Below are 24,672 nucleotides of genomic sequence, written 5' to 3'. Positions count from 1 at the left end.
TTCTGACCAGGACCCACAGTAAGAAATTAATTTTTTATTGTGACCTAGTACACACTTAGACACATCACATACGTAAATGAAATTTTCAAAAACTGCAACCTACCCAAACTATGTTTAATACACCCAGGTATTTCTATTCTATTCCATTAAAATATACTGTTGGCTGCCTGGCTGGTGTTGCTCAGTGGTTGAGCATTTACCCATGAACCAAGAGGTCACCAGTTTGATTCCCAGTCAGGATACATGCCTGGGTTAGTACGGGGCATACAGGAGGCAGCTGATGGTTTTTCATCTACGTTTCTCTCTCTCTCAAAATCAATAAAAAATATTTCTTAAAGTTTTATGCCCTTTGCACATTTCTAGACATTTTGTGCTGGGTATATTGGATTATTTTATCAACCGGCACTAATATTTTTGTTGATTTCAGAGAGGAAGGGAGAGAGATAGAAACATCAATGATGAGAGAGAATCACTGATTGGCTGCCTCCTGCACACCCCTACCGGGGACCGAGCCCGCAACCTGGGCATGTGCCCTTCAGTCTGCAGGCCAACACTCTATCCACTGAGCCAAACCAGCCAGAGCTAATCCAACTTTTTAAGGTCAGCTGTGTAACTACTCTTACTGTGAAGCCAGATTAGGCCATTTATGTGGTTCACAGCATGTGGAAAATTTAGAATGGTTCTAAGTAAGCGAGGTCTCTCAAGATCCAATTGAGAAGATCCCTCCAGGGGAATGTCCCCAAAACCTTTTCATCCTTACAAAAGGGGGGTTTTACTGCTGAGTTTGCATAAAACGCATGTGTTTGGTGCAGTGAGGGGCACATACCTATGTTGTAACTAGGGGTTCAATAGGGCAGGAGCGTGTTTGCTGAGCTGAGGCCTAGCCTGGGGCCCTTGTGCAGGTGTAACCCTGAGCTGTCCCCCCGGTCCTCCCCAGTAACACTGCTCTGTCAGTTACTGGTGAGAGGGGCCCTGTTCCGCTTGTCCTTAGGAGCCCAGCCCCGCATGGCCACGTTCGCTGGCAGGCAGCGCTGGGGCCAGCAGTGAGCCCAGGGCTTGCACATTTGCTCTCTCTGATTCTGCCGTTCAAAGAATCTAGACCCAGAACAAAGGCACTTAATTGCCTTCTCACAGGATACCCGCCAGCAGGCCAGCAGAGTGCCTCCCAGAACACCCGGCTGCTGGGAGGGTTCCCGGCAGACACTCTAGGGACACCTGGGGCTCCAAGAAATCCAGATATTCATTTTAATAACCTTTTGATTTCTGTTTGACTCATTCTTTTAAAGTAGTTATACTCACATCTTTTGAAAATTAAAAGGGAATAGGTGTATTGAATGAAAAGCTTCTCTCCCACTTCTGTCCCATTGCTACCGAATTTCTGGTGTCTTGTGTATTGTTCAGAGTCACTCAGGATAGTCTTCAGTCAGGCTTATTTCACCACACCGATGCTAGCAAGAAGTTGAGTTTTGAGTTGTTGGTCCTGGCGTTATCTGAGTTCTTCCCTTCCCATGTCCTTTCTGGGGTTGGGAGGAAAGAGAGGAAGGGAGAGTTTGGAGAGGGGAGAGGTTATGGGCAGAAGAGAGTCACAGATGTTTCCTTTGAACACATTGGTGCACAAATGGGTCACATGACTTTATCAGGCGTGGGCAGATGTGCACCTTGTTTATAGCTTCTTTCTCCCCTGGCTTCTCCTTTCCCTTGTCTACTCAAGCTCCTTCCATCTGAAGGATGCCCTGACAACCATCGGTGAGAAAGTCTGCTTGGAGGTGAGCAGCTGCCTTTCCCTGTGCGGGTTCACCCCCTTTACCTCGGACAAGGAGACCGTGCTCAAGGGCCAGATCCGGGCCGTGGCCAGTCCTGACAACCCCATCCGCAGGATCATGGGTACGTGCTGGGGGAAGGCAGGAAGCAGGGCACATGCCATTCGGGTGACCCAAAGGACTGGGCAAATGACCAGACAGCCATCACTGTTTTGAAGGCTTTGAGTTGGAAATTACAGCCCTTGGTTCAAAAGCCAGCGTGGTTCAGTGGTTGAGCGTGGCCCTTTGAATCAAGAAATCGCAGTTCAATTCCCGGTCAGGGCACATGCCTGGGTTGTGGACTCAATCCCCAGTGTGGGGCGTGATTCTCTCTCATAATTCATCTTTCTCTCTCTTTCTCTCCCTTCCTTTATGAAATCAGTAAAAAGATATATTTTTTAAAAATCCTGCTCCAGCCGAAACCGGTTTGGCTCAATGGATAGAGCGTTGGCCTGTGGACTGAAAGGTCCCAGGTTCGATTCCGGTCAAGGGCATGTACCTTGGTTGTGGGCACATCCCAGTACGGGGTGTGCAAGAGGCAGCTGATCGATGATTCTCTCCCATCGATGTTTCTAACTCTCTATCCATCTCTCTTCCTCTCTGTAAAAAATCAATAAAAAAATATATTAAAAAAAATATATCCTCACTGGAGGATATTTTTTTTTTTTTTTTTAAATCCTGCTCCAGCAAAACCTGAATGATTCATGGTTATTAGATTTCAGGTGCATAGAAGGGTGGACCAGTGTGGTGGGTCTGCTTCTAATACTATGATTTTTTTTTTTTATTCTTAGTAAAAGAATATGTTTTTTTACTTTTTTCATATTTATGAAAAAAGAGGTACGTGGATCAGTGGTTTTGAAAAATTATTTTGTCCCAGTCCTGCAATGGTCACAGTTTCACCTGTGCGTCACTCCGGAGCAGCCTCTTGAAGACATTGCCGCGCCCTGTGACCATCAAGATTAATGTTATTGAGAAGCAGGAAAGTGCCTGTAAATAGACCCTGGCTAACGGGCTGCTCCTCATTCTGCCATCCTGGTTGTTTAGTAACAGCCAGTGGTAGACATGGAGGTAGCAACCCGCCCTCACAAAGGAATGACACCGGGATCTCCACTTCTGGGTGAGGCTTCTAGCTTTGGGAACCTTAGAAAACCAAGTTACCTTTGGTGGTCAGTGAGCAGTTTCTCTGCGTGACTGGCTTCTGAAGGGCGAAAGTCACTCACTCCTGAGAGGGCTCCCCAGGGCAGGGTGTGGGCAGGTAGGGTGGAAAAGCCCGTTCAATATGAATGTTCCTCTTGCTTTTGTAATAAAATCTGTAAGAACTATGGCTTGTACTCACCATTTTTTTTTGGCCGATGAGGACACTCAGGGGAGTGTAGAAGCATTGTAGAAGGGAATGGGCTAAAAAAGCATCAACCTAGGACAACTTTACAAATGCCAACTCCATGGCCTCCCGTTGTAGGCATTGAAGAAGGAAGTTCGTGCTTCTTTCGATGGGCTTAGTGGGAAAAGACAGATCACAAGCCATCAGTGCTGGAATCTTCTTTTCGTTTTTGAACTTGTAATTCCTGCTTTATTTTTCATCCCATTTTTGATGTGGTCTTCAACAATGGCTCATGTTGGTCGCAGTATGACTTGCTCCTCTGAGAGCAGAACCGGTTAATACTCAGGTTTCCCAGGATTTGTTCTTGCTTTCCAAATGTATTTTGAGCATTTATAGGGGCCAGGGTTCATGCCAGGCACTGTGCTGGATGCTGGGGAGAGAATGAAGAACACAATAAGCACAGGTCCTACCTTCACGAAACTAACCATCTAGCGGGGAAGAGGAAACAGTGCAAATGTGATGACTGTTCAGAAATGCAAGGTGCTCTGGGTACCTGATCTGGGAGGTGGTCAGGAAAGACTTTCCTAAAAGTGATGTTTACGTTAAAAACGGAAGCATAATCAGATGTTTGTAAAGTCACCCTGGGCAAGAAACAACTAATTGCGTTCTTTTCTATCACAGATTGTCGAATCCTGACCTTCTTAGAAACCTACCTTGCCTCAGGCCATGAGAAGGCATTGCCCACAATACCTGGGGGATTGGGTCCAGTCCACAAAGAGCTGGAGGAAGTTGCTATTAAATTTGTTCGTCTGGTCAACTATAACAAGATGGTCTTCAGTCCCTACTATGATGCAGTCCTCAGTAAGATCCTTGTTAGATCCTAACACGTATGCTTCCAATAGCAGCAAGATTATCTACTCCACTCCGAATACCTGTTCTTAACTCTAATGTTGCTTTGGAAAATGACTCTTTAGTATATTTCTATTTAATAGCACTGAATCCAAAAGGAAGAATATATTTATTGTGTGTCACTGTTGAAAAGACTTGTGGGAAAATGCACTGAATTCTATTTTGAGGGTTTGTATTTATAAATGCAAGTTTATAAATTAAGAAAGCTTTTGTTATCTTGAGTTTCACAGGAAGCACTCAGCTTTGGAATGGTTGACTGCCATGTGTCTCCACCCCCACTCTGTCATGACCGTAGCTGTTTCTCCCAGGAAGCTGGGACCTCTCTTCTGTTACCTGGGTACTTTTTCTTCTAGACGCCCAAGAATGAAAGAGAATAAGCCATGACCTTGTCTATACTTTTGCTCCTCTGGCACAGCCTTGAACCCCTTCTCCCTCCAGGTATTTTGTGTTAAAAGGCCATATATAGCCCAGCCAGTGTGGTTCAGTGGTTGAGCATTGACCTATGAGCCAAGAGGTCATGGTTCGATTCCTGGTCAGGGCACATGCCCAGGTTGCGGGCTTGATCCCCAGTGTGGGGGCATGTGTGCAGGAGGCAGCCAATCAATGATTCTCTCTCATCATTGATGTCTCTATCTCCCTTCCTCTCCTTTCCTCTCTGAAATCAATAAAAATACATGCCTGTTTCAGCCAAAGCCTCAGAACCCATTTGTTCTAGAGGAGAGTTAATAGATTTTAAAGACCTTATTCTTTTATACAAAACTAGAGGCTCAATGCATGAAAATTGTGCAAGGAGGTTGGCCCTCGCAGCACCGGCTTCGTCCGGAAGGTCATCCGGCTGTCCAGTCTAATTAGCATATTACCCTTTTATTATTATAGATTATTCCTGAGCCTGGATTATAGCAGTTATATGATTTATGGGGTCTTCAGAGGAAGTTTTTTGATTCTTAAGCTTTGGAGAGTTAAGAAAAAAATATATGTATATTTAAAATATAGTAATATAAAAGGAGATAAATGTCTGGAGTTTTCACTGAAAAATTCACTGTCATACAATTAACTTGTATTGATTGAATTAGAATTTCATATAAAATAGTGTAAACTCACTACTGCTTCGATAAGAGCCATAGAAAAATCCCTGGGTGTTGAGCAGTATTTTTTGAGGAACTTCAGTGACTAGAAATCCCAACAGTATCTTGTAACTGAAAGAGGAGTTTTGGTCTCATAGACTACCTGGTCTATTAAAAAATATAAAACGTGCATGTGTATTTCAGACAAAGACATTGTATTAGAAGCAGAGCCATGAAGTTATTGGAGTGGTCTCGCTGCCAGAACAGCAAGGGATGAAATAGTGCAAGGAATCCCTTTGTTAAAGGTAAGGAGGACAGAGATCCAGGTGGCGGTGGAGTAGGTGGAAGCTACATTCACCTCTTCCAAGGACCAAACGAATTACAACTAAAATAGAGAATAATCATCCTGAATAAACAACTGAAGACTAACTGAAGAGAAGTCTTATAACCAAGGAATCACAGAAGCCACTTTGAAACTGGTGGGCAGAGATCCCAAAGGGTTGGCCCCACGCCAGCGGACAGCTGCCGAGGTACCAGCTGCTGAGGTACCAGCTGCCGGGGGCGGTGTAAGCCTAGAGCACTGGACCAGGAATAGGAACTCTCCTAACATCTGGCTGTGAAAAGCAGTGAGGTTTCTGACCGCCAGGGAGAGCAACGTCCACTGAAGACCAAGCACCAACTTATTTATTTATTTTAAATTATTTTTTAAAGTATTTTTATTTATTGACTTGAGAGAAATATCGATTTGTTGTTCCACTTAGTTATGCATTCATGGTTGCTTTTTGTGTGTGCCTTGACCCAGGATCAAACCTGCAACCTTGGCAAATCAGGACAATGCTCTAACCAACTGAGCTACATGGGAGGGCCACAGGCACCCCCTTCTTAAAGAGCCAAGAAATGTTAAAAGGCCTACTTTAAGAAGACTAGGAAGAGGAAGAGGAAAGAGGAACAGAGTTAAAAAAATAAAATGACAATAAATACAGGGCCAGGAAAATTCACTGAGTTTTGCCCTAGCTGGTTTTGCTCAGTGGATAGAGCATCGGCCTGCAGACGGAAGTGTCCTGGGTTTGATTCCAATTAAGGGCACATGCCCAGGTTGTGGACTTGATCCCCAGTGGGGGGCGTGCAGGAAGCAGCCGATCAATGATTCTCTCTCATCACTGATGTTTCTGTCTCTCTTCCCTTTGCTGAAATCAATAAAAATACATATAAAAAAAAATGGATCCCTCATGTTTCCAGTTGGTACCAAAAAAGATCAGGGAGGACATGCAGCTAAGTATACGCACAGTAAATAACGTGACTCTTCTTGCAATGTTGATGGTATTGACTGAATAACATAATGTAAGTAGCTGTTTTAAACAAATTCTGAATGAAAGCAGAAGTCAAGACTTTTTTTTTTTTTTTTTAGATCCTTTTATTGATTAAAGGATTGTTTTAAAATTTTAAACTACAAAACAGATTCCATACATTCTGCCATAAATAAAAACAAACAATAAGGCAGGACTCTACATAAGCAAATGGAGAACAACTGTTTTCAGAAAAGTGTGATAAAATGCTTTACAATCATAAGCCATCCAGTTTTAAAATAAAACTATTGAAAACCCACAGTCTTCAAGTGGCACATACAAGACACCCTTGAAGAGGGAACAAAATGTGGTTCTGCCGTTTTGCACTGTTCTCAGTTCCATGTTGTAAAATTCACACAGGTTGGTTGGTTTTCTTTCTCAAGAACCAGATGATAGAGGCACCAATGACAATACAACTTTGTTTCCAAGAACCTTGTAACAAAGCATTGTCTCTTTTAAACATGTGACTTAGGAGGCAAAGAGGGAATCCTGGGTAAAAGTTTTCCTGTAGAGGCAGGTTTTGAGCCGGTTTCACCGAATCCGCTTCTGCTGCCGCGCTCTGTAAATGTCGTGAACGGGGGGGACGACGGCTCCCTTCTCCTCGTCGTCGTCCGAGTCCTCGTTGGGCCTTTTGACGGCCTTGGTGAGCACTGCGTTGCTCTCCACCGGGCCGTTGCCTTCCACCGCGAGCTCTGGGGCGCCGCCCGTAATGAGCCTCACAGCTTCCTCGACGGCTGTGAACAAAACAGAGAGGGCTTTGGAAGATGCTGAATCACGCTGCTATGAAAGAGTATGCATGTACTACTTTGGATACTTTATAGTTAATCTTATCCCCTACTATTAGCAAAGAGGGTATAAGACTACTAACACTAAATAATTAAGGGAACAGACAAAAACTGCTAGCGTCAATAAAACTGTTTTCATAGGCCAAATCTAATAGTGCATGATCACATGAGTAGGAAAGATAAGGTTTTTGTGACATGTTACTTAGAGAAATTAGAATATGAAGAAGTCTCTGTGCCAAGGTCAGCCTACGTTGCTTTGTGCTTCTTCTGTAAGATGGCCAGCTGGTTTCAGAAACTTAAGTGGCAAAGATGGTCAATCTCCTCCTGCATAGGAGACGACCATGTGAATTCCACTCTAAGAAGTGGAGTTTTCATGACTTACTATTGGGTATCTTGCATCTTCGGAAAATTTCCATCAATTCATCCACTTGCACAAAAGGACCCTATTTTGATATAAAATAAATTTTATTTTTAAACGTTTTATTAAAAATATTTTTAAATTACAGTTGACATTCAATATTATATTAGTTTCAGGTGTAGAGCATATTGGTTAGACACTTATATAATTTATGAGGTGATCCCCTGATAAGTCTAGTACCCATCAGGCACTATACATGGTTAAAAATTTTTTTTTTAATTCTCAGTCTTATAAACAAATTTTATTGAAGAGAGAGAGAGAGAGAGAGAGAGAGAGAGAGAGAGAGAGAGAGAGGGAGGGAGAGAGAAAGAAACACTGATTTGTTGGTCCACTTATACATTCATTGTGTGTGCCCTGACCGGGGATCAAACCTGCAATCTTGGCACATTGATGACCCTCTAACCAACTGAGCTACCTGGTCTGGGCCATAGATAAAATATTACTGACTATATTCCCTATGCTGCAATTTACATTCACATGATATTTCATAACTGCCAACTTATACTTATTAATCCCTTCACCTTCTTCATCCAGTCTTCCAACCCCCCTCCCATCTGGCGACCATCAGTTTGTTCTCTAAATAAGTAAAATCGTATCTTATTTATCTTTCTGACTTATTTCACACTTAGCACAATACCCTCTAGGTCCATCTATATTGTTGCAAATTGGTATGATTTCATTCTTTTTTTATGACCGAATGATATTGCATTGTATATATGTACTATATAATTTTCTACTATCTAACTGGACACTTAGGTTGTGTCCTTATCTTGGTTATTGTAAATAATGATTCAATGAACATAGGAATGCATGTATCTTTTCAAATTGGTGCTTTGGATTTCTTTGGATAAATGTTCAGAAGTAAAATTGCTGGGTCATTTGGTAGTTCTATTTTTAATTTTTTGAGGAACCTCCATACTGCTTTCCACAAGGGCTGTATCAGCCTGCATTTCTACCAACAGTGTACAAGGGTTCCCTTTTCTCCACATTCTCACCAACACTTGTTTGTTGATTCATTGATGATAGCCATTCTGACAGGTGTGTGGTGATATCTCATTGTGTTGTGTGTTTTTTTAAATGTATATTTTATTGATTTTTTTTACAGAGAGGAAGGGAGAGGGATAGAGAGTCAGAAACATCGATGAGAAAGAAACAGCAATTAGCTGCCTCCTGCACACCCCCGGAGATGTGCCCACAACCAAGGTACATGCCCTTGACCGGAATCGAACCTGGGACCTTTCAGTCCGCAGGCCAACACTATATTCACCGAGCCAAACTGGTTTCGGCTCTTATTGTAGTTTTAATTTGCATTTCTCTGGTGATTAGTGATGTTGACACAAATTTTAATCCCCAAAATCTGACAAGTTAAAAAAGCACTACTTTATATTTCCCATGATATCAGAGGAAAAGCACACAGTTACTCTAACTCCAGGAGCAAGTATATGTCATGAAAATTGTGAACTAACCTGGAAACAGATGGGAGGAGGGAGAAGTTTCATTAAAACAACAGCTGCAGGTGGTACTGGGAATACTCCACCAGGTACCGGGTGTAAGCCTGGAGCTATAAGAGAAAGAAAAGCAAGAATCAGACGGGATGGAACAATTCTCTACATTAAGAGCTAAAGTAAGTAATTTTTACACAATGATGTTCTATGTCTATATTGCTTTTTTCTGGACATTTTAAAGTTGTGTTCAGGGCTTTACACATTTGAACAAACTCAAGAGGGTGAGACAGTGAAAGTCATCTCGACCCCATTGCAGAATAAACTTAAATGACTTTGCATATGACAACCCAGGGTCTGAACTGAAGTCCATTTGCCAAAGACCATTTCTAAGCCTCCCAAGTTATTTGTTCAGCAATCCTGATTAAAGTCAGTTATTCAACAACATATTTAATCATAAGGGGCCGGTTCAAATAGGATCTAGAGGAACTACTGTCCATTAGTAAGTATAAATAATACCAAATAACATCACTGAAGTAAGTTTCCAGCTGTACAGATAATCTGTACGCAGCAGCATTTCTGAAAGCTGTCTAAGTATCACTGCCAAACTGGGTTACTGGAATCTGGGTCATTGAGTTTTTTGTTTGTTTTAAAGACAGGCTTAACATAGTTCAAAGATTATAGTCTAGTCACTTGTCGTAGTGACCCTCGTCTAATAGTGGACGTACAATGGAAAGGTCACATTTCTTACCCCCCAACACCTCTGGATTTAAACCAGTACTGGATCTCAAGTTATGGCTTACGTGCTAAATGTCGTGGCTGAAATGGAATCATCTGCTGAGTATCTGGTTTAGGGTATTCTGGTTTTCTATCCACTTCATCTTTCAGAACAGGCACTATAGAAGGAGCTACAACTGGGTCTGGAATTATAGCTGCTAGCTTAGCACGGGAGACATCCTGAAAATGCAGAACAGAAGAATCCTAAACCTGAAACAGGGACTTACAGAGTATAACTGCAGTTCTACAATCTTGAGGATACACGGGATAATTGGGTAAAAGCCACAGAAAGGAAGAATGGAGAGGAATAAGCAAGAACTTGCTGATGGTAAAGATTGTTAAATACTCAACAAGGAAAGCTAAAAGGCTCTAGAGATTTGGTGTTTTTTAACCTTACACAACCTGTTAAGAATCATTTAGGGGTGGGGAAAAATCATTTGGGACATTTGTTAGATAGACACAATCTTTTGTGGGTAAATACGTAAGACTGGACACCAAGTACATTGGGGTAATTTGAAGAAAATCTGCGATTTCAGGTACTTTCTGACACCTCCCTTCCACTGGAATTGAACCACATCCATTTAAGTGAAGAAGCTAGAGTAAGTGAGGTCCTGCTTCATTAAAGCTAAAATCAAGTTTATCATTGCTTACACTAGTTAAGAGTTTGTTAATGAAACAAAATATTCCCAACATACAATTATAGGAAGAAGGAACACTTAATGAGCAGCCATTATTTGTCAGATAATTCTGGCTCCTATTTCTTTTTTTAATGAGGCAAATAGTAACATCTCCATTTTAGAGAAGGGACTAGAAACTCCAAGAGGCTCTGGTATTTCCAAGGTCACACAGCCAAGTAGTAGAGAGGACTGGGAGCACAGGCCGCTGACCTCACACGCATCAGTCTCCATCTGGCAGTGCCCACCAGGGCCGAGAACACCTCTCCAAAGGAAGCCTCCTGTTAGGCGATGCCCCACTCCAGAGAAGCTCCTCTCCTACGGGCAACCTGTGTCACTCTAGCTGTCTGGTATCAAGAGTCCTTCTGCCACCATCAAGGGATATACAAGCATTTCACCTTCTCAAATTCTCACATGCAGTTGGAGGCAGATTTAAATGAGCAGGCCCACTGAGAATTACTCTTTTCTCACATTCCTCGCTAACATGTTACACACACAGAAACATATTAATCTTTCAAAATAAAAGAGTAGAAAGAGAAATATAAGATGGAAAATTCATATTCAAGACGTTCTACTTGGAAATAGCTCTTTATTTTCATTAATTTCCATAATTTCCATTTTCATCTTTGAAAAGTTGAGACTTTTTTTAAAATAAATTCACACAGTCTAAAACATATTCAGCTTTTCATTGAGAAACAGTTAAACTAGGAGGAGGACCTGCTCAGCTCTGGGCAGTAACCCCTTAGTTCAGAAAAGGAACTTGGGACTGGCACAGAACTGGAGCATCCAATAACCAAAAGGTCTGAAACTTAATTATGAGTTATTTTTCTCAAATATTTCAACCTGTTTTGGACGGCAGACTAGTGAGGCCCAGGCCAAAAGAGGGCAGTGAGGAAATGGAGAATGATAGTCAGGAATATCCTAATGCTGGTTGGATAAAAGGAACCAATCTAGGACTCTTCCCTTTGAATTTCCACCCTGGTCTTTGCTAACATGACAGAGAAAAATCAAGAAATAATACAACAATGGTGTTCTTAGCAAGGGCCATTCTGGGGCTGTGTAAACATTAATTTTCCCAGAACGGGTTCAGGTAGCCGGGTTGTTTTATGACTCAGTGGTCTACACAGCGGAGTTCCATTTCTAGATAAGCGAATTTCCTCAAGGTCCCCAAGAAAGGATTGATGTTTCAAAGCTATAGATCCCTCAAGGAAACTTACTGATTTAAGAAACTAATATTTCTTCTTTATACCTACAAATATGTAACATTTGATTTAAGAGCTGTCCAAATACGTTCAGTTTTAAGAACTATTGAGAAAAAAATATAATACCTAAGATGACAGCCATATTTTCTTTTGTTTTTCTTTCCTCCCAACACCTCCATCTGTCTGCCCATCAGACATAGGGCAATGACAATTTCAGGGAATGAAAGTATTTGTTAAATTTCATTTTGTTCAGTACTTTTTTTAAATCCTCACCTGAGGATATGTTTGTTGTTTTTAGAAAGAGAAAAAAGAAGACAGAGAAAGAAAAACATTGATGGGTTGTCTCCCAAAAACGCCTTGGGGATCAAACCAGCAACCTAAGTATGTCCCCAGACTGGGAATCGAACCCACCACCTTTCGGTGTACAAGATGACACTTCAACCAACTATGCCATCCAGCCAAGGCAGTACATTTGATATTCAGTGTTTCAGAGACCCCAGAAAATTCCCTGAACTTTTTTCTTATTTTCTGCAAATCAATTCTAAAACTAGATTAATTTCTACTTCAGAATTTAGAGTGAGGTTTATCCATGAAGTGTTCTAAAACATTGGAAAAATAAGGATACTACACACATCTTGACCCTAAGTACATACCTTATAACCAAGTGCTTTTAGTTCACTTGCAGAGCAAGGGTATAAATCCATGAATTTGTATCTATCTACCAGTAAAGCTGTTTCTTTGCCTTCATACTCTTCCTTGAATGCTGTAAACCGTCTTTTCTCCACTTTGAGAATACTAGCTAGATCACCAATATTACTTTCAAAAGCTAGAAATCGGGCCCAGATTTCTCTGTAAGAAAATAAATATAATCAATACTTAATTGTTCTGGGTTTGGGACAGGAAATCCATTTATTTTTAAAAAAGCCTTAAGCTCCCCCTCTCCCTTTTAAAAATTAGCTCTTTTTTATTATAAAGATTTCCAAACTATAGAAAAATAGAATAGTGTAACAAATATATCATTACCTAATGACCTAGATTTAAACATTACTAATATTTTGCCATATTTGCTTTATCTTGTTTTTATTTAAGTATTTGAAAGTAAATTATAGACATAATATGTCACCCTAAATACTTCTATATTTAAGCTCTGTTGTGATTTTTTACTTATTTAGTATACCTGCCAATTCTTTGTGGTCAATAACACAGATATTTACCCTGGAGAAGGTAAACTCCAGGTGGAAGAGCTAAAAAAAAGAATCTGATAGATTTCCAATTTCTCCTGAATAATGAATGTGGCTTCACCTTTTGTTGAGTGGCATGAATTACAACGTAGAATACATTCTTCATTCAATCTTATGAATAAAAATATAAAAGCTCTCTTTTTCCCATGAATATGGATCACTGAGGATCAATTTATGCCTCACTACTATTCTAACAGCCAGAATTAATTATCTGAGGCACTCAGTGTCATTAAGCACCACAGTGCTAATATACCAAATACCTATTATATACCAGGTATAAAACTACCACAAAAATCTGTCACTGGTAGATAATGTTACTCGATGGGAAAGTAAGGATTGGCAAGGTTATGAGATCTGCCCAGGGTGTAGGTTAGCTAAGCTGGGATTTGAACCCAAGACTTCAATGCCTTATTATTTCCACTATATCACTCCTTTATGTTCCTCTGTTTGGTAAAACTGATAGATGTAAAACCATAAATCAGGGACATAATGTGTCAAACAAACGTTCAATCTATAAGAATCTTTGCTCTCAAGTAAGAAAGATAAAATTTCAGAACACGTCTCTAATTTGTTCAGATCAATTTCTAAGGATATAAACTAGAAAAATATATGAAAATAGTAAATAATAAATTGCTAAGGCTTCTCTCAAAACAATTCTTGTCAGTATACAAACACTAAAAATGTATCTTTAAAATAAACAAAAAATTTAAAAAATTATCTTAAACAGGTATGAAAATATTGCAGGTAGGCATTTATAAATTAAGCTTCGAGAGACATGGGAAATTTCTCTTGAAATTTATATTCAAAAAGCAAATTTCATTCCATAGATCACAATTCAAGTATTCAAGCCACATTAGGACCTGCCCAACAAGTTTTCATGATGCTTACCCTGACTTTTCAGGAGGAAGGCTTCCAGATGTTAAAACGCGTTCAAACAAAACTCGGGTATTATTGTCCTCTAGGATAAAAGAGTTTTCAAATATTAAATTGAGTTTCACAATTCAGCAGTATATTTGCACATGCATTAACTATTATCACAACCAATTTTTAAAGATGAGGGAACTTGAGGTTCACAAAACTAAGGTAGTTGCTCTGGTTCACTGTTATTGAGTAACCGAGCTATAACTTGAAACCAGGTCTTTTAACCTGTAGTTCAGCCCTCCTTAGTATACTGCAGTTGTAATGTGTAACTATCACAGGTCTGAGCCTGGCACCATTTGCCTTTAAAAATAATGACAATTACATTATCTGCTGACATTAGAAGTGTGACTTGATATTTTTAAATACAATGAGTGGGAAGGATGACAAATTGAGATATAGTTGAGTTTCTTATTTTGCAGCACCAGGACTCCTCTGTATTTAGGTTTAAATTCCTATAAAGGTACAATAATACCTAGACTGGGAGACAAATATGCAAACGGGAAATGAATTGAGAACGAGGAGAACATGCCCACTCTAGGCTCTCTCTTTTGCCCCCATTTGGAAAGAAGGGCACACACTGGCCCCGGTTCCCACACTTCCCCAAAGCCTGTCTCTGCCCGGTACTGCCGGGGCCAGTACCCGGGGGAGGGGGGGGGGGGGAGAGGGGAGGTGCCCACATCCCTTTCTCGTGCCCAGGGCAGCAGCAGTATTGGTGGCATCAATGGCGAGTGGTGAGTAAATCTTGCATTTTATTCTTTTTGCTGTGTTCCACACTTTGCTTTAGGCACACTTTTTACCATTCCATATAACTTTCCACTGCTCTTCTATTGTTCTCTGCCTGGAATAACACATTTTCCTCTCTTTGCCTGGCTAACGACTGCCTGTCCTTCACAACCCATCTTGTGGCCCCTTCTTTATGACAGGGGCTTGGCTGGCTGAGTGTCATCTCGTGCACAAGAGGTTGCTGGCTCAGGCACACGTCTTGGTTATGGGCTCGATCCCCAGTAGGAAGCATGCAGGGGCAGCCGATGGATGTTTTTCTCTTATCAATGTTTCTATCTCTCCCTCTCCTTTCTTTAGAAAATCAATAAAATCAAAATAAAAGAGTAAAAATGGTGGAATTTAATATATTTTATTTAATCCAGTACACATAAATTATTATCATTTCAACATGCAATCAATGTGAAAAATCAAGATATGTTACCCCCCCCCCCCATACTAACTCTTTGAAATCTGATATTTTACCCTTACACCACATTTCATTTTGGCCTGACCACTTTGCAAGTGCTCAAAACTCAGTAGTCTAAAATGGCTACCATAAGAGCACAGCATAGCTCTAGAACTAAATTATACTCTTCTCTCTTTGCCTCCGAAGTGCTTCACTCAGGGCTCTACTACAGAATTTAGCACTTTTTTCATGATTGCCACCATATCCTAAGTAGTTAACATTTATACATAGCATGCTTACCACACCCATATAAAAGTCAAAACTTCATTTAATCACCTCATACATGAAAGGTACTCTTACTATCACTGTTGTGCAGTTGAGAAACCCAAAACAAGTTCATACACCTAATCATGCTTCAATTAAGGACCAAATAATGATGGAATTATGTTTATGCCTATGATTCCCCATGAGAATGCTCTGAGGGGAAGAATGGAGTTCTATTCACCTTTCTATTCTCAGGCCCTACTAACCAGAAGATACTGAATAAATAAATGATGGATAGATGAGTGGATGGATAAATGAGTGGAGGACTATCTAAAACACTGAGGCTGGAAGACAAAAATGTCTACATCAGATATCATCCTCAATTTTAGAATAGCAATTATTATACATACTAGTAACTATTCTTAAAAAAATCAAGCAAAATAGTTAAAAATTAGTGAGGAACATTAATTTCATACAAGAAAATAAAAATTTAATTAAATGTTCCACTGTCTCACTTTTTGAAGTTAAGTCCTTTTCCAGAGTGTAGAATCACTCAGCTGAAATACAAAATCATATATAAGTTGTATTCTTTTCTACTATTTAGGTATACAGAATGTTATTATTTCCTGAAACTATCATTAAAATCATTGGTCAATACCTGTGTTATCTAATTCTATAATCATTCACATGGCATATACTTGTATATTTCTTAAGTCAATTTTTATGATATCATTTTTTTTGTCAAATACTAACCTGGACTGTGGGTAACAGGACTAAATGAGATATACATGTACAGTATATATGAATACTCTAGCTCAGTGCCTGGTATAAGGTAAAAACTCAACATTATTATTATTATTATAATAAATAGAACAGGGAAATAAAAATAAAGATGCTAAATAAACATGTTTGGTTTTGAAGTTGGTTCCCCAGGAGCCTCAAAGCATTTTACTTTCCTACTGGGACACCTTTGAGTTTTGGTGGCTATAGTTTTTTGTCTGTCGCTTGTCCCTTTCCCCACACGAGACATTTACCCAGAGCATCAGAGATGAGCACGGACAACTCTGTCTCCAACTCTAAATACACAGCTTTATCCCACTCCTGATGGGAATTTACTGCTGATGCATTCAGGACCATTCTGCAGAATCAAGACACCTACCATTTCTCAATAAATACAAATTCTTGGTTGACAGGCCACAAATATTTTCTGAGTGCTATCAAGTGCCTGATTCTGGTGTGATAACATGATTATAATACATTGGAGAAGGAAAAAATATAGCAACATAATTTCAGAGAATAACTCTGATGGTTTAATATTATGTAATCATTATAGATCTACTTACCATTAAGGTGAGAAAGATAGTCAATATAGGCCAGAACATATTCTGGAATGTCTCCATATTTCTTTAGCCCCAGCTCAAAAATCTTAAAGGCAACAGATTTGTCCTAGAAATAGAGAGTAAAGTACTGATTTCCATGAAGTGTCAGACAAGATTCTCAAAAGGATATTAAAACTATAGTACCTAAATGTGACAAGTTATATTAAGAATTAAAATGGAGCCCTGCCTGGGTGGTTCAGTGGTTGGGCATTGACCTATGAATCAGGAGGTCACAGTTCAATTCCCAGTCAAGGCACATGCCCAGGTTGGGTGCTTGATCCCCAGTAGGGGGCTTGCAGGAGGCAGCCGGTCGATGATTCTCTCATCATTAATGTTTCTATCACTCTCCGTCTTCAAAATCAATAAGAATATATTTTTTTAAAAAAGAATTAAAATGGAAATTAATACTATATTAAATAAAAATTACAGTGCTAAAAACCACTCAAGGAGGTTTAGATTCACAAATACAGAGTTTAATAAGGTAGAAATGAGCGAACAGTGCGGGTTTGGGTTGATGCTTCATGTAATTGCACACAATTGCACTTAAGACTTCCTTTATGCCCTGGCTGGTTTGGCTCAGAGGATAGAGCGTTGGCCTGCAGACTGAAGGGTCCTGGGTTGGATTCCAGTCAAGGGCACATGCCTGAGTTGCAGGCTTGATCTCCAGTAGTGGGCATGCAGGAAGCAGCCAATCAATGATTCTCTCTCATCATTGATGTTTTTCTCTCCTCCCTTCCTATCTAAAATCAATAAAAATATATTTAAAAACAAAAACAAAAACAAGACTAGCCTAATAACAGGAACTGGGACTACCTTTCTTTCTATTAAGTATCTCAGATGAAGAAAATTATTTCATTAATTTTATTTCAGTACTTACTTTACTACAGTAATACTCCATGAGTGCTGCAGTAACGTAGACATGATGGCGGGTTCTGGTATCTTCTCTTGCTTTTTTAAATATCATTCTTCCAGATTTGATACCTTCTGCTCTTCTTGCAAATTTCATATATTGGATGTATACCTATGTAAAACCAAGTATTTGTGTTCCATAAATAAGGCAGAGTGTGATCTGGGTAGTATTCGAAACTGGCTTACGTTATCTTAATACTAATATGTTTTTTGTATAAGACAGCTTTTTCAGCGTGGTGTCAATGCATACCTCTGGAGTTTCCATCTCCTTCATGGCAAATTCCCGGATCTCTCTGAGTGCCTGAGAGGCAGGCTTCTTGAAACCCACTCCATGGTGCACTTGTGATGCTGGTGGCATATTCTCTGGCCACCATCTTGTTGATGGCAGAATAGCCCTCCTTCTCCTCACCACCCTTTTTGTGGGAGCCATTATACTGGGCCCAAGTTGGAAAGCCTTCACATTTTTTTAATTTATTGCTATAAAAGCCCACTATTATTTTCCAAAGACCAATAATGTAACTTTATAAGTCATTTTAAACTATTCATGAGCCATTTTATACTCAGCACCTATTGAGTGCCCAATACATGATGAGTATGTGGTATCTGTTCAATGAGCAAATGTCTCTGGATGATGAGTAGGGTCCTGATTTGCCCAGTTTTGATGATGTCAAACTGTTGTTACCCAGTTTTTACAAGAGGATGAATAAAGGGATGAACTATGAATTCCTTGAAGAAAGAAAATTTACCTAATTTGTCGTTATACTGCTGGAATATAGCACAGAGCACTTTGCTAAATTAATTTAAAAATGATTATTAGAGGTCCTGGGTTCAATTCCAGTCAAGGACACATGCCTGGCTGCGGGCTCAATCCCCAGTGGGGGGAATGCAGAAGACAGCATGACCAATGATTTTCTCTCATCATTGATGTTTCTTTCTCTCTCTCTCTCCCTCTCCCTCTCCCTTCCTCTCTGAACTCAATAAAAATATATTTAAAAAATCATTATTAAATGCCAGCAATTAAAACAGTGGAAAGCCAAAACAAACAAACAAAAAAGCAGTATAGCTGAAGCTGACAGTGGCAGAGAGTCTAGAACCTCACACACTGGCCTCCCCTCCCCTCCCAGAAAGAGCTCTATGCCTCTTCTACAAAACTCAGGACTTTGAGAACCATTATTCCAGAGCAGTATTCAGGACAAGGTGAGTTTCTGTCCAATCTCTCCCCGGAATGCTTGTTTCTACTGCCTCCATTTATATAAAAAGAAATATTTATTATGCTACAATTATGTGGCATAAATGGCTCTAACCATGAGCACAATGAAGGTGTTAGAGAAAATGCCCCAGAAGCTATACCATATTGCTGCGTTAAATAAAAAAGAAGATTGAGCCGAGACCGGTTTGGCTCAATGGATAGAGCGTCGGCTTGGGGACTGAAGGGATCCGGGTTCGATTCCGGTCAAGGGCATGTACCTTGGTTGCGGGCACATCCCCAGTAGGGGGTGTGCGAGAGGCAGCTGATCGATGACTCTCTCTCATCGATGTTTCTAGCTTTCTATCTCTCTCCCTTCCTCTCTGTACAAAATCAATAAAATATATTAAAAAAAAAAAAAAAAGAAAAAAGAAGATTGAATAGAGAACAGATCAGTAACTGCCAGTGGCTGGGAAAAAGAAGGGTTGACTACAATGGGGTCACATGAGAGAATGTTTGGGAACGATTGAAGTGTTTAACATTTAATTGTGATGAACAAATGTCACTGGATGATTATTCCCATGATTCATCATCCTGATGGTCCCATGATTCAATGTTACTGGTCAAGGGTCATAGAAGTAAACAATAAAAACAGTGAATCTTGTTGTATGCACATACATTTTTTATGTTAAAGCAGGTTGCAAAGGTAGGAAAGAGATTTGTCATGTACTCACCAAGGTGGGGTCAATATCCTCAATCGCCAAAAGTCTGTTATATATACTGTGAACCTTCTCGTACTTCATGCGACTCTAAGGGTAGAGAAGAAGTGGACATGAATATATACTCTACACAGCACGGTTAGAGCTCAGGAATCCAGAGGCCGCCCCCCACAATGGCACCCGCTTTGGGCATAAATATGTAATAAACTGAGGACTAATAAATGTCCATTTTTTATCATCTTTGTCTACCAAAAGCAATATTCTAGGCAAAGAGGCAGCCAGAAAAAAAATTCAGTCCTGCAGTAAAAAATCCAATTATAAGAAATTTTTTATTTCTAAATATTTTTTTTTACTAACCTCTTCATAATCTGCATATGCAAAATACAGAAGCATATTCTTCTTTAATAAAGTGCTTATGGCTCTTTCATATATATTAGCAGCTTCATCACTAAATAGTTTGGCATTATTCATATCCTAAGAGAGAAAAAAAGAAAAGCTCACTACAAAAATGTGAATATAGCTGAAAGAGAATAAAATACACACACACAAACATATGGACACATATCATTTCTGGATTTTAAAAATATCTCAAAGACTCATTCCATTATTTTAATAGCAGAATCATAAAATAATCTAAATGATTCATCACTGTAATACCTTGAAAAATAGTCTAATTACATAAGTGTCATTAAGATTCATATTGATATAAATTAAAGTTTTCAACACTATTCTTTATTACCAAAATTTTGTTAATCCTCTCCCAAGGATATTTTTTCCATTGACTTTTAGAGAGAACAGAAGGGGGGAGAGAGCGAAACATCAATTGGTTACCAGTTGCCTCTTGCACACACTCTGACCAAGGCCAGGGATCGAACTTGTTACCCAGGAATGTGCCTTTGACCAGGAATCAAATCCAAGACCCTCCAGTGTGTAACCTGACGTTCTAATAACTGAGCGGCACTGGCCAGGGTTCAGTGCTATACTTAGCAAATTATTACTATGCCAAACCCACGGAAAGACAAAAAGGGACAAAAGGAATACTCACCCCCTTCTCTGCTAGCAGTTTACTTGACTGCTCAAGATACTGGGCAGCTTCATACCAAATATCAGGGTGATGGCCCAGCACAAGCAGACACTGTTCATAAGCAAACATAACTAAGGAAAGACAGTCACAACATTCAATTAAAATAAATATTATTTACAAATCTATCAATACAAGCATCACAATTAAACTATTAGGCTAAGGCAGTGGTCGGCAAACTCATTAGTCAACAGAGCCAAATATCAACAGTACAACGATTGAAATTCCTTTTGAGAGCCAAAATTTTTAAACTTAAACTTCTTCTAACGCCATTTCTTCAAAACAGACTCGCCCAGACCGAGATATTTCGTGGAAGAGCCACACTCAAGGGGGCAAAGAACTGTATGTGGTTCGAAAGCTGCTGTTTGCTGACCATGGGGCTAAGGCAATGCACTCCAATAATGTATGGTAACTGGAAATAAAAAGCTTTAGTGATTTCTGGCACCATCATCCTCCCACGCCCCATCCATCATTTATAAAGTTAATACTTATTGAACACCAACCATATGCTAGGAATATAAAAAACACCATGAATACACCAGTGAATCTAAGACTTCCTATACTCAAAATGTAAAAAGTATTGTGATTAGTTAAGTACAGGGTACTCATGAAACTTACAGCAGCAGGACTAACATAGTTTAGGGACTCAAGAAAGGCTTCACTAAGGAACTGACATATAAAGTGAAACCTGAAGAAGGGATATAAGCTGGTCAGATGTGATAATAAGTGGAGTTCAGGAATGTCAGGAGTAGATACAAAAATGGTGTGGGCAAAAAACTAAAACAAAACAAAGACCAGTATTTGCAAAGGCCTATAGGTGGGAGAGCAAGGCAAGATTGAGGAATTTTTTTAAAGTTCCAAATTCTAGTTCTGGCAGTGGCAGAGGAGTTTGTATCAGATTAACTCTCCCGAAAATGAAATTCATAAACTGAAAAATACAAAAGCAGCCGAAACTGGTTTGGCTCAGTGGATTGAGCGTCGGTCTGCGGACTAAAGGGTCCCAGGTTCGATTCTGTCAAGGGCATGTACATTGATTGCGGGCACATCCCCAGTAGGGGGTGTGCAAGAGGCAATTGGTCGATGTTTCTCTCTCATCGACGTTTCTAGCTCTCTATCCCTCTCCATACCTCTCTGTGAAAAATCAATAAAAAATATTAAAAAAAAAGAAAAAGAAAAATACAAAAGCAACTATTTAAGAGAGAATGTCCAAAAGAACAGAAACCAGGTAAATCTGAGCCCTTAAAAAAATCAGAGCCACACTGGGAGATCCATATTTATTTAAGGGCATACCCGTGTGTGTATAGTTCTGGGATAGCTAAGACTCAAGTCAAATGCTGAAGACTAACTGGCTTGAGATAAGATGGAATTCTGAGCTATGAGAGCAACTGAAAATCAAAGGGGCAATTCCCCAACAGAGAGCTATAGAAGATGAAGCCTGAAAATCTGGGCATAGTGCCCTCAGATCTTTAGCTGATACCCAAATATACATGCAAAGGAAAGAATACCAGTACACTCGGAGAGCAATAAAATGTAATACGTAGAAAGCAAAGCTGGAAGGTTGAAAGAGCTGAACAGATATCTCTGAAGCTGCCCACTGTACTGGAGACCAAGTTAGGAACTGAGTCCCATCAAGTTTTACGGACTGGGTAAACACCTTGTACTTTCCATTATGTCCCTTGCCCTAGCCGGTTTGGCTCGTGGGCCTGTGGACTGAAGGGTCCGGGTTTGATCAAAGGCACATGCCCAGGTTGCAGGCTCAATCCCCAGGAGAAGGTATGCAGGAGACAGCCATCAATGATTCTCTCTCATCATTAATGTTTCTATCTCTCCCTCCTTTCCTCTCCCTTTCTCTCTGTAATCAATTTAAAAAAACTTATTATTATTTTTTTTTTTTAAAAGACTATGTCCACTATGTCACAGGACTGAGACATTTACCCTGAGATTAAGGGCAAATGTAAAACAGACCCATCTTAGTGTAAAACCAAGTCACTACAAAGCCCAGGTGATCTGTCAGTAACTTAACTCCGTGTTAAACTCAGCACGTTTCATAGGAAGATAACCAAATCCAGCTCTGTCGTGTTTCACTTGTACATCTGTACCATGTCCCTAAGGAAGTGGGACCCACAGTCAAGAAAAAAGGAAACCGCCGGGACCGGTGTGGCTCAGTGGATAGAGCGTCGGCCTGCGGACTGAGAGGTCCCAGGTTTGATTCCGGTCAAGGGCATGTACATTGGTTGCGGGTACATCCCCAATAGGGGGTGTGCAGGAGGCAGCTGGTCAATGTTCCTCTCTCATCGTTGTTTCTAGCTCTCTATCCCTCTCCCTTCCACTCTGTAAAAAATCAATAAAATATATTAAAAAAAAGAAAGAAAACCAATCCCATGATAGTCCAGATGTTGAATTAGCATACAAGAATTTTATAACTACGGTTATAAATATGTTTAATGACTTAAAGAAAAAGATGTTAATGCATATGGAACTGTAACTATAAAAAATACAAAAATTTATAGAATCTATAAAACTGAAAAGTAAAATATCTGAAATGAAGAATTCACTAGATGGGCTTAACAGTAGACTGGATATTATAAAACAAAGCTCAGTAAACATAGAGATAGATCTATACAAATTACTAAATCTGAAGAACATAAGAGAAAAAAAGACAGGTTGAAAAACAACCTCAGGCCCTAGCCAGTCTGGCTCAGTGAATAGAGTCGGCTTGTGGACCAAAGGGTCCCAGGTTCAATTCCGGTCAAGGGCACATGCCTGGGTTGCAGGCTCGATCCAATGTACAGGAGGCAGCCAATCAATGATTCCCTCTCATCACTGATGTCTCTTTATCTCTTCCTCTCCCTTCCTCTTTGAAATCAATAAAAGTATATTAAAAAAGAAACAAAACAACCTCAGATTCCTATGAGATAATATCAAGTGGTCTAACATGCATGTGACTGGAACCTCAGGAGGGTTAATCTTATTACCTCTTTTTGTTATAAGGGTCTGATCTTCTGTACGAAGAGGGTTGCTCTTTTCCCACTGTATGTATTTCTTCCACATATCTACCTGCTGAGCTTCTTGAGGAGTATTCTGAGGAGGCACTGAGGGAGCATTGCGGTCCAAACCTTTCATTACTGTCTCATATTCCTAGATAAAAAACATTTAGCATTCTGTGGTAAGCATAGGAACAACTCAGATATACAAAAGGTTGGTCAGTTTGGAATAATTTGCTAAAATGCCAATTTCTTCCAAATACTACTTTAATATAATCTAAATATTTAAAATCAGGGAGAAAGATTATAGCAAATTACCTACCCAAGAACAGGTTATTAGGACTGGGTGAAAAGAACACATCTGGTCTGTAAAGATAATCGAGGAGGTCACTCTCCAGGACAGAACTTGACTGATGACCTGGCGGCATCATTACTGCCATCTTTTGAGAGACGGTGTCTTTTTAAATTTGTATCACTACACTATTTTCCCTAACTTCTCATGGTGTCCATTAATGAAAAGCTATGTTCACAAGACAAAAGTCTGTCTCTGAGAGCTGTTATTAGACAACCGAGTAATACAGTATTCAGATATGCATGAGCAAATAGGAGGGAAGGATAAGAACTTCATCAATTATAGTTGGAACTTTGTCTCTACGACCAGTTTCTATATTTAAAAAGTTTCTTCCAAACTCAATGTATTCTCTTTTGCCCTTTATCATTAGCAGCAGCGTGCTAGAAGAGGTCAATGGGGGGAAAAGGAGACTTTCAACAATATAGAACTATTTTTTTTTTTAAAGAGGTATTTCATTTCAAATATGTCATCTGCTCAGACAACACAACTAATTGTCATTAAGATTTCTAATGATTGAAAATAGTAAGAATAATACCAGACAGGAAAAGCTCTTGTGTAAATAAACTCATAACAATCATTGAAATAAGTGGCCTGACAAAATTGCATACCTTTGCTACACGCCTAGCATTCATGTAATCTCTACTCCGATCTTCAATCATTTTTTTAGCCAAATGAATATTGATACCCTAAGGAAAAAGGAAGCATATGTTTTAATTAACTATACTTTCGTA

The 24,672-nt window shown here is 39.7% G+C and overlaps 2 protein-coding genes across 5 annotated transcripts in view; one reads left to right on the top strand and one right to left on the bottom strand.

Moving 5' to 3' along the window:
- Window positions 1-6,312, top strand: part of TCP11L1 (t-complex 11 like 1) — a 28,150-nt gene extending 21,838 nt beyond the window's left edge. For 3 of the 4 annotated variants that reach the window (XM_084894570.1, XM_084894572.1, XM_084894571.1), the window contains exons 10-12: window positions 1,712-1,884; window positions 3,802-3,981; window positions 5,298-6,312. In XM_084894570.1, the coding sequence (XP_084750696.1) occupies window positions 1,712-1,884; window positions 3,802-3,981; window positions 5,298-5,329 (385 nt within the window). In that variant the 3' untranslated portion in view covers window positions 5,330-6,312. Of the gene's footprint in view, window positions 1-1,711; window positions 1,885-3,801 lie in introns of all 4 variants that reach the window. The other variant, XM_084894573.1, reaches the window with a different exon arrangement.
- A 221-nt stretch (window positions 6,313-6,533) lies between these two features.
- Window positions 6,534-24,672, bottom strand: part of CSTF3 (cleavage stimulation factor subunit 3) — a 71,654-nt gene continuing 53,515 nt past the window's right edge. Inside the window, exons 9-21 of the mRNA XM_084894567.1 lie at window positions 24,550-24,627; window positions 23,581-23,743; window positions 20,570-20,679; window positions 19,882-19,998; window positions 19,540-19,614; window positions 17,588-17,731; window positions 16,675-16,777; window positions 13,867-13,936; window positions 12,391-12,586; window positions 9,888-10,041; window positions 9,109-9,203; window positions 7,607-7,667; window positions 6,534-7,173 (exon numbers count right to left, since the gene is read on the bottom strand). Of these exons, the coding sequence (XP_084750693.1) occupies window positions 6,971-7,173; window positions 7,607-7,667; window positions 9,109-9,203; window positions 9,888-10,041; window positions 12,391-12,586; window positions 13,867-13,936; window positions 16,675-16,777; window positions 17,588-17,731; window positions 19,540-19,614; window positions 19,882-19,998; window positions 20,570-20,679; window positions 23,581-23,743; window positions 24,550-24,627 (1,569 nt within the window). The 3' untranslated portion in view covers window positions 6,534-6,970. The remainder of the gene's footprint in view (window positions 7,174-7,606; window positions 7,668-9,108; window positions 9,204-9,887; window positions 10,042-12,390; window positions 12,587-13,866; window positions 13,937-16,674; window positions 16,778-17,587; window positions 17,732-19,539; window positions 19,615-19,881; window positions 19,999-20,569; window positions 20,680-23,580; window positions 23,744-24,549; window positions 24,628-24,672) is intronic.

Source organism: Pipistrellus hanaki, assembly GCF_964339955.1.
Source record: "Pipistrellus hanaki genome assembly, chromosome: 9".
NCBI classification, from domain to species: Eukaryota; Metazoa; Chordata; class Mammalia; order Chiroptera; family Vespertilionidae; genus Pipistrellus; species Pipistrellus hanaki.
Note: the sequence above shows the minus strand (reverse complement) of the source record. Positions and strands in the feature narration are given on the sequence as shown.